This window comes from Lipophrys pholis (genome assembly GCF_963383615.2).
Source record: "Lipophrys pholis genome assembly, chromosome: 9".
Taxonomy (NCBI): Eukaryota; Metazoa; Chordata; class Actinopteri; order Blenniiformes; family Blenniidae; genus Lipophrys; species Lipophrys pholis.
Genome location: NC_137639.1, coordinates 25,957,318 through 25,966,230, shown reverse-complemented (window position 1 = coordinate 25,966,230; position 8,913 = coordinate 25,957,318). Strand labels below are relative to the sequence as shown.

The following is an 8,913-nucleotide window of genomic DNA, read 5'->3' as shown; positions in this document are numbered from 1 at the left end:
TGTGTGATAAAGATGTATAGATAACATCCTTTCTTGAAAATATATTTAAAAGTTTTCAAAGTGCTACAGTCACAGTTGAAAAAAGAAAACTGATAAAACACTAATTAAAGAGATTTGCCACAAAGTTGCTCATGAAATGTGCAGATTTGATAAAAAACAACAAAAAAAATGATCTCTAAGCAGACTTCAAATAAATGTTCAAGGCAAAATGTGACCTGAATGAGCAGAGATGGAAAACTTAATACTGCTTAATACGGGGGTGTCAAACACATCTTAGTTCAGAGGCCACATACGGTCCAATTTCATCTGGAGAGAGCCACGCTGGTAAAATAGTGCAAAAAAAGTTTTCTTTGAAATTTTGAACATTTGGTGGTTTGGCCAGTTTGAAGCCTCTTGCAGGCAAGTTTGGACCCACAGACCTTATGTTTGACACTCCGGGCTTAACGTGTAATAAAATGACCCAAAAATGAGGAGAAATGTCCACAAACTGATAGAATGGCTCAAACAGGCTCAATGTCCTGTTCCTTGTTGGGACTGCTGGGGAGGCGTTAGGGTTAACTGAAAAACAAACAATAGAATATAATCTGCTAAGAATACTGTTCTACATTCAGTTAAGACACATTTCTTTGTGAAAAAGTATTTTAGTCTTTATTATATAAACTATAACTATATTGCTGGAGTGATGCTATGGCACTAAACACGGTACAGAATCATTTTTCAGTATACACTGTTCACATGGCCTTTACTTCACAAAATTAATGTCAAATGGAGGAGTTGCTCTTCTACGGCCTGCAATGGCGCCCCCTTGTGGGTTTTGTCTTTAATCAACGCCCTTTGTTGAATATGAACATAACACTGTGCAGAGATGATCATATTTCTCCCTGGCTATACTTCTCTGTGTATGTTTTAAGAGCTTTTTGTGCAAAGACACAATGTCCTCTCTCAGTGAAAAGTAGCGGAGGTGTGACCCTGATGCCCTCTCTGACTTTAACCAGGTGTCCTGCTTGGCCTTTTAACATGACTATCTGTGTCACGACCCCCGCTGAGCTTGGCCCCGTACCCTGAAATTTCCTCCCAAACACCGCCGGCACTGTATCATTTCCCTGTCACCAAATGACTGGCTGGCTGCTGTGTCACACTAATGAGAGGAAGAGAAGGCAGATGAAGAGAAAGTACAGGAAGACTGCTTCTTCATTTCCCCTGTGCGACACAATGCATCGAATCAATTCTCTATCCTCCATTTGTCTGTCTGCAGGGAGAAATTAAGAGCAACACAACAGTTATTAGCGTTGGAGAAAATCTTATTTGAGCGGATAAGAGGGATGATTTAAACCCCTCTCTAATAAAAAAAAAACAAAAAACAAAACTGCAACTTACTGCCTCTAATTTCTACATGATAATGTCATTTGTTTAAGTTAGCAGACTACATCGCACCTGTTTTGTTTTTCTGCGAGTATATTGAGTTTCGATTCAAATAGTTCCAGGACAACATCTGCAAAAAAACATCTCTAAACATTTTTAGCTGCTCAAATGTATCTTACTGAGCGTAATACTGCGCAACATAATCTTAACCTTGACTTTGCATCTCCTCTTAATGCACAAGACTTCAAGACAAATCTATTATATTCACAACTCTAAAGTCTAATCAGACCCTCTGGTCAGTTTTCAATCAACTTCAATGAAGTCTGTCCTAAAAGATAACACTTTTGGCAGGATATCAGCATTTTTACACTTATTCAAAGTTATAGGTTTTATTTGGTTCGTATTAACTTAATCAGATGCTAACAGAGAGTGCAGACAGATAAAGGATGGGTAATCTAATGTGTTGCTTTCTCATACAAAGCTATCAGTGCCTTTGAATAGGTTTTTCCAACAGGCTCGGCTGAATGAATTACACTAGTCTGTTAGTATTCTGCCTCCGCCGCACAAAAAGGTCAATGTCAAATGCACCTCATTTAAAAGTCAATAGCGGCCATGCACATCATCTCCTGGGAATTCTGTCCGGGAACCCTCCAGACAGCATTGTGTATCATTCAGTTAGTAGAGGGCAGCCAGAGAGCTTTTTTAATCCTGACCTTCCAATAAAATATGCTCCCTATCCAGAATTACATGGTCTAAAATGGAGACATAAGCTCCCAACAAATCATGGCCAGACTCGGGGGAGAGGTTCAACAGCGTCGGACACAGACACAACAGGTTCAACAGCGGCTGAACGTGTATCACCACTTCAGATCTACAACGGAGCCACTCACTGCTATAGGTCACCATGGAACGCTCCTGAACAAATCCCGGGTCACAAACAATCACAGAAATACAACATTGTTATTGTGTCTTATCTAACATAATAGTGTTCTGAATAAATATAAAATGTTTGCAATACTGATATTACAAATACTGACATTCTAAATCGCCGGTGACGCGTCGCCTTACACGGACAGCAGCAGTGCGACTCCTGCTACAATCCACTTGGCGGGAGGCTGTTTGGTGCGGAGGTGGAGGCTCCACACGTATGTGGGCCCACGCTGCTTGGTGCGGTACACTGGACACTCGAACGTGCTCTTGAGCTCCTGCTCCTCCGCGGGCACGGCTCGAACGTACAGCACCGGCATGGCGGGGGTCAGATCTCTCAGAACCGCCTCGGCGATGACTCCTGACTGAGTATCCCAGCGCGCTCCTGAGAGGATGACGGACATGACTGGTGACGCTCAGAGAGATTATTATTCCACCAACGCATCACTATGAAAACTTATATTATTGATTTCTGACCTTCCATAAAGAGTCCATGGATGTAGGCTCCCTCCCGTGGGGGGTGTCCAAAATCGTCCTTCATCTTCTTCGTCACATCCACAGTCAGAGTCATCCTGTCCAGGGCCCACTGATTCTTACGAGCGATACTCTGCAGCACGGCTACAAGCAAGCAGGTGTGCGAGTAAGTAGAAATTTTAGTTTTAAAAACTTAAAGCAAACTTGAAGCTCACCAGTGAGGAAAGTCTGAGGATTAAAAAGCCCCGAGAGCCAAACAACAGCAGGAAGAACAAAATCTTGAGTCCAGCTGTCCAGCTCATGACAGCTACTTATTAGATCATTCACCCTGTAAAATGAAGATTTTTTTTATTTCTTTATTTTGTATTAGCAGAAGATCATCATGACTGAAGATATTTATTCATTTGTTTAAATTCCTTTTACTTGAAAATATGTTATGGAAAACATCATCAAAATACTAAAACAAGGCCAATTTAGAATTTACCATTGTGCCAGTGTTTTAGTCGAAGGATAACCCAATCTGGCCCAGGAGTCTGGAACCGAATCTGTGAAAAGTGCAGACTGAAGAGCCTCCATGCTGGAGGAGATGGTGAGTTCACCCTGTGAACAGACACAGTTTCAGGAAAAAAAAAAAAAACACAAGACAGAGGAGGGTTTACGATACACCCCCACAATAAACTACCTTCAGGCCCAGATCCAGCTCGGTGAGTGACCTCCTGATTTCTGCCAGCAGAAGATTCATGCGTTCACACTCCTGAAAGCACACTAAGGTGTAGGGGCTTCGCTCTGCTGTCTTTGTCATCATCTCTATCATGTTATATTCCTCAGGAAGCCTGTCAAGGATGTCTTCAATTATAGACGTCACCTGACAAACACAACAGGCATGTTAGGGGCGTGTCAAAGTAATGTGGAGGTAATCTCTGCCGGTCCCCACCTCCATTACCTTTTCATCTGTGGTCTGGGTGGCCCCCTCTCCTCTGGACGAGTCCTGCGGCTGCAGCTCCAGCAGAGTCTTCAAGAGGCTGTCTGAGGTGACGGTGAGGCACTCCAGCTCGGCGTTTGGATGCAGTCCGTACAGAGTCGGGTTCTCAGGTGGGAGATGTCTGTCTATATAACTGTGGTAACCGATGTAGTCCAAGAATGGAGGAGCCAGGAAGCCCGGGCACAGGAGGAGCTCCGATTCAAACTGTGGATGAAAATCAGATGCAGGCGAACTTGGTCTGTTACTTTTGGAATTCATTTGACAATTACCAAGTCTTTGCATCAGTGCCACTGGTGTAGTGGTATCATGCATGATTCCCATCTTTGTGACCCGGGTTCAATTCCCGGGTGGTGCACAGATTTGGGCAGTGGTGGGATCGGAAGTTCACAGGTTCAATTCCCACAGTGGACGGGTCACCAGTGAGCAAGACCCTTGACCCCCATCAGCTCCTCAGATCACTTTATGCTCATTTCTTGTGTAACTGTTGGGTGTATTCATTGTATTTCTCCAGCTTGCTATTTAGTATTGCTTTATTATTCACACTCATTAATGACTAACGAGTATCTTTTAAAACCCATCCATCCATCCATCCATCCATCCATCCATCCATCCATCCATCCCCTGCTGAGTCCACATGGGGTTGCAGCGTTCATATACCTCTCCCAATTATTATATCATCTTCTTAAATCATGACAATAGCCAGTAATATCAAATATGGGAAATACACTGTTCAGTTTTTTCCCCCTCTCCATTATCATCACACACAGATATCACGCATCACTGAATCACTGTTGTTGCCGTTTGCCTCGTTTGATGTGACTTTTGCTGAAAACTAAAAAAATTATTTGTGGTAAAAATAATTATTTCAGTATGATAACACTACATGCATACGCTTTGTGCAGCACTGACAGTGAAACATTGATTCCCATCTCATCATCCAATCTGCTCTAATGGGGGGGAAGTGGCAGAAGGCCTATCAATCTCTACTGACAGTGAAACAGATAAACCACTTCAACACACGCTCAGGATGAAAAACAATTCCCAAACTATCCATGCAGTCGAGTGTCATGCTGCTGCAAGCAGTCAAATATGTAGCGTTACAATGGGCAACAACAATGTCTCTATTTAAGAGTGAAATTGCAGTTTAGTTTTTTATCCCAAGAGGGCACCGTTTACCTTGACAACAATACAAAGAAACTGAGCAACTCTCCATTTATTTTTCACTTTGTGGGATCATAAAATTTTATAAAATATATCTGCAATTCTTTTTTTTTTATTATTAAATGCTAAAACTGTTTAAGTAAATCAAATAATGACAAAAAAATTAAAAGCTATGTTGAAACCAAACCAAACATATATGAGTGAAGAGATCCCGCTAACATGGCAACCGACTTACCATTTTTGGATGCATGAACTCCTGCAGATAGGTTTGACATAGTTTTCTATCCCAGGTATCGGTAATGTGTCCTCCATACATGATCTCTCCAAAAAGATAGCACAAGTCCTCCCAAGGCACCTGCATGGACTGAGAGACACTTTGTTTAGACAAATCCTACAGAAAGAATCATCTAAAAATTTCAAGTCATCTCACGGAAAGTTTAAGCAATTATTGACATTTTTCCTTCCTTTCAAACGTCAAGAAATAACATTTGGATCACTTTCCATGTTAGCGCCTCTGATAATGACGCGAGAAAGGAAATATAACAGAATTATGTTTCTTTACACGCACTGAACTCATGTATGACAGAAGAGCCTTTTTTCCTCAGCAGGAGATTATGATCCGTGAGGGTGAGGGAGGAAGAAAAGAACCTGTGATTCATAACAAATTACAAAAGCTGTAGGTTCACAATCATTTGTACCTGTATTGTTTTGCAAATTGCTTCCTTCATCAGCTCTAATTGCAGTGATCACTTATGTAGCGTTGTGAACTGTCACATTGGCTGCATGTAATTACATTTAGGATAACGCTTCATTGCCCTCCTAATGAATTCTCTGTATACGCACATACAGGTTACTGTTTGGTTAACATAATGAAGGACATTCGTTTTTGGAGGGCAGAATACCTAGGAGACATAATTGGTTATGACCAGAGTAATAGGAGTTCCAGGAGAAAAGCATTAGGAGTTGTGAGGGGTGCAGCAACCCCAAGAATGGATTTTTTGTCTTCATGAAATAAAGCTAAATTATATGTTGCGTGTTCATAGTTATAAGAGAAGAATTGCGGTAAAAAAGAAGGGACTGAACATTTTTCACAAATAACAGTGGAACAAAAGATTTCAATAAGTAACTGGAAACACTGCATAGTAATTCAACATCGCTGTCTGACAATAATGCCACTACAAATACCATTATCATTATAAATATTCACAACTGAGAAGGAAGTACTGAAAACAGATTAAAAGTTTTTTTCCATTTATATAAAAAAAAAAAAAAAAGAAGTGAAGTGAAGCGAAAGAATAAAAAGAAATAGATGTATTTTTGTATTTGAAATGCTGTACTTTAGTGTTGGCCTCCAAGTAGTTGTACAACACATTGACTGAGATGGTGAGGTCTCCGGTGCTGAAGGGATAGTTGTGGTTCCACCCTTGGGGACCAAATCTGCGGCGCTCGGTAACACAAGCATGAAAGAAGCAAAGGGAGAAGAACATGGAGTTGAACTCTTGTTCTCTGGAGCACATATCCAGCGTGTCCTGCAAGGAGACAAAACAAGAAACAGAGGCTGCAGTGAAAGCAGAAGACAAAACATGCCAAATGTTAAATGTAAGGCGCTTTTTTTTTTTCTTTTTTTCTTTTCCTCATAACATTTAGAAAGATGCAAACCTGACTGAAGTTATTAAGAGCTGAGTGCAAACTGGCATTCATGCCAGTGGGTGGCTCATTGGTGATTTTGATGGAGTTTTCCAGGATGCCTCTGGGGATTACATGCTGCTCGGGGCTCGGTGCCGGCTCTCCCGTCATAAAAACCCTGAAGGTGGGATGACTGTCGATGGCTGCCGTCTCCAGGAGGGCGTCCAGAGAAGGCAGCCAGCGAGCCAATAGGTGTACATTCTGAGAAAAAAGAGACATGTACAAAATTTATTATGAAACAGGATCAAGAATATATTAATTATTGTAGTTTATTACTAGGCTTGTATTCAAATGTGGAAGCTTCATTAAAAAAAAAAAAAAGGAATTATGTTCTGCATTAGTAAAAAAAAAAAAAAAAAAAAAAAAAGAAATCCTTCCCGAGTCACTTGGCGGTACACTTCTCTATAAAAGAGCTCATGTAGCCAATTACAGCTTTTATTGAACCAAATTGAGTTTATTGCCCTGCTCTGGAAGTCAGATAATATCATTACAGGAAGGCTGGAAATGCAGCCGGACATCTCTACAGTTACCTTCTCGTTGAATAATATTCTCTACCTGTAAAATGACCCAGTGTCCCTGTTTAGATGCAGTCCTGAGGACCCGTTCAGCGACCTCCTCCTGCCCCTGTCCCAGGGACACATTGTGCAAAGTGCCCTGCTCAATAGAGAATCCCAGCTTCAGGCCTGCACAGACACAGTAGTTAGTAGATTTAAGAAAAGCCACATAATGAAGACTTTATTATGAACAAACGGTTTGAGTTGTACCAATTTTCTCTACATCTCTGAGTGGATCCACTCCAGGAGAGAGGATGAAGAACACAGGAGTAGAAGTGCCACTGTGCTCGTACAACTTTTCAAACTCTAATTGTGCAGCTTCCACATACTTGCTTCCCATGTTCTCCTCCACAAATTTCCTGCCGGGAGACGTGAAGAAGCTCAGTGACGTAAATTAAGTGGAAATACGCATATAACTCAGTCACTCACTGACCGGAGTGTGTAGGTCACCCGATCAGGACGCAGAGCTCTAAGGATGATGAGCTTCTGGAGGGAACTCTTATTTTTCCAGTCCTGGGGAAGCCTTTCGTTTTCAGGACAACTGGACTCAACGATCTTCTTCCAGCGCTTCGGCGAGCTCTCGATTTCTCGATCAAGTCCACTGAAGTCATCCAGTGTGGAAATCATCTGTCACGAAACAACAAGTACTGATCCATCACATGACCCTTTCACCTGTTACATGTGGAGTTTATGCTCTACACACGGTACCTTAATGGCCGCCCAGGCGTGTGGAGAGAGGAAGGACACTGGACTAACTTTGTTGGCCTCCACAGGGAAGTGCAGAAGGAAGCCAAATTCCTGAACATCAATCAAACCTTGTTTGAGCAGAATCTGAGGGCGAAGGATCAAAAGTAGTTTGTAGAGATCTATGAAGTATTGATCTCTGTTCAGTCACTTCCAAAAAAAGTGCAAGAAAACTGCCAAAACAATCAGGTGAACTTGCACGGGCTGAATAAGTGTTTCCGCATGTAAAATAGTCACATGAAGGGCAGCCTTCAGAGTGGCACAATTTCTAAGATGAAAACAGTTGGCACAATGACAGATAATTGCATTATGCCATCAGAACCAACCCCCTTGTCAGAACCAACTGTGTGAACAGCAGCCATGAAGCAAGGTGTGAGAGGTAATCAATAGCAGCGTATGGTATTGCGGACTGCTTTTAATTGAAGTTAATGTGGGGGCAGAAAAGTAGTTTGATTGATGAGGATGACAGCAGGCCCCACCTCTGAGGCGGTCCTGAGTCCCTCACCTGGAAGGCAGTGTGTGACAAGAAGGTTAACTTGTCTCTCTCAAACAAGCCCTGGCTCACGTAGAGGAATACAGAGTAGGTGATGGCCTCGGTGAGGGTGTGCACTCGGGTTTTCACATCCTCGTCCCATTCTGCATGCTCCATTGCTTTGTGGAACACCGAGTTGAAGGTCTGAAAAGTAAATAAAATGAGGACAAATTGATAATGACTGCAAACACACAGAACAAACAGGCAACAAAATTGGTTATTTTAATATACAGAGTTTGCAGAAAGCACCAAAAAGTTACATTTGATCACATAGTGGAAAACAGCCCAAAACAACATGTATCGCTTGGGGCTAAAGGTTTCACCTTGAGAGAAAACTGGTACATGGGATTAATCTTGCTGAGGTCATTGATGATGAAGAAGAGGAGTGACGCTCTCTCAGCTGCGGGGCGGTATAGTTCTCGAGCCTCGTTGATCTTTGTCTCGTTCTCTCTGGCCTCCACCACCTGTGTGTTCCAATTGCACAAAATGAG

General features: G+C 42.1%; 1 protein-coding gene across 1 annotated transcript in view; it reads right to left on the bottom strand.

Moving 5' to 3' along the window:
* Positions 1 to 2,426: 2,426 nt before the first annotated feature.
* The window catches only part of LOC308114433 (dynein axonemal heavy chain 11), a gene marked incomplete at both ends in the record, with an annotated part of 35,899 nt that continues 29,412 nt past the window's right edge, over positions 2,427 to 8,913 (bottom strand). The window contains 15 exons of the mRNA XM_080471306.1: positions 2,427 to 2,674; positions 2,767 to 2,907; positions 2,979 to 3,091; positions 3,248 to 3,363; positions 3,446 to 3,628; positions 3,707 to 3,949; positions 5,142 to 5,270; positions 6,244 to 6,435; positions 6,566 to 6,793; positions 7,148 to 7,275; positions 7,357 to 7,505; positions 7,580 to 7,773; positions 7,855 to 7,977; positions 8,396 to 8,566; positions 8,746 to 8,886. Of these exons, the coding sequence (XP_080327432.1) occupies positions 2,427 to 2,674; positions 2,767 to 2,907; positions 2,979 to 3,091; positions 3,248 to 3,363; positions 3,446 to 3,628; positions 3,707 to 3,949; positions 5,142 to 5,270; positions 6,244 to 6,435; positions 6,566 to 6,793; positions 7,148 to 7,275; positions 7,357 to 7,505; positions 7,580 to 7,773; positions 7,855 to 7,977; positions 8,396 to 8,566; positions 8,746 to 8,886 (2,499 nt within the window). The remainder of the gene's footprint in view (positions 2,675 to 2,766; positions 2,908 to 2,978; positions 3,092 to 3,247; positions 3,364 to 3,445; positions 3,629 to 3,706; positions 3,950 to 5,141; positions 5,271 to 6,243; positions 6,436 to 6,565; positions 6,794 to 7,147; positions 7,276 to 7,356; positions 7,506 to 7,579; positions 7,774 to 7,854; positions 7,978 to 8,395; positions 8,567 to 8,745; positions 8,887 to 8,913) is intronic.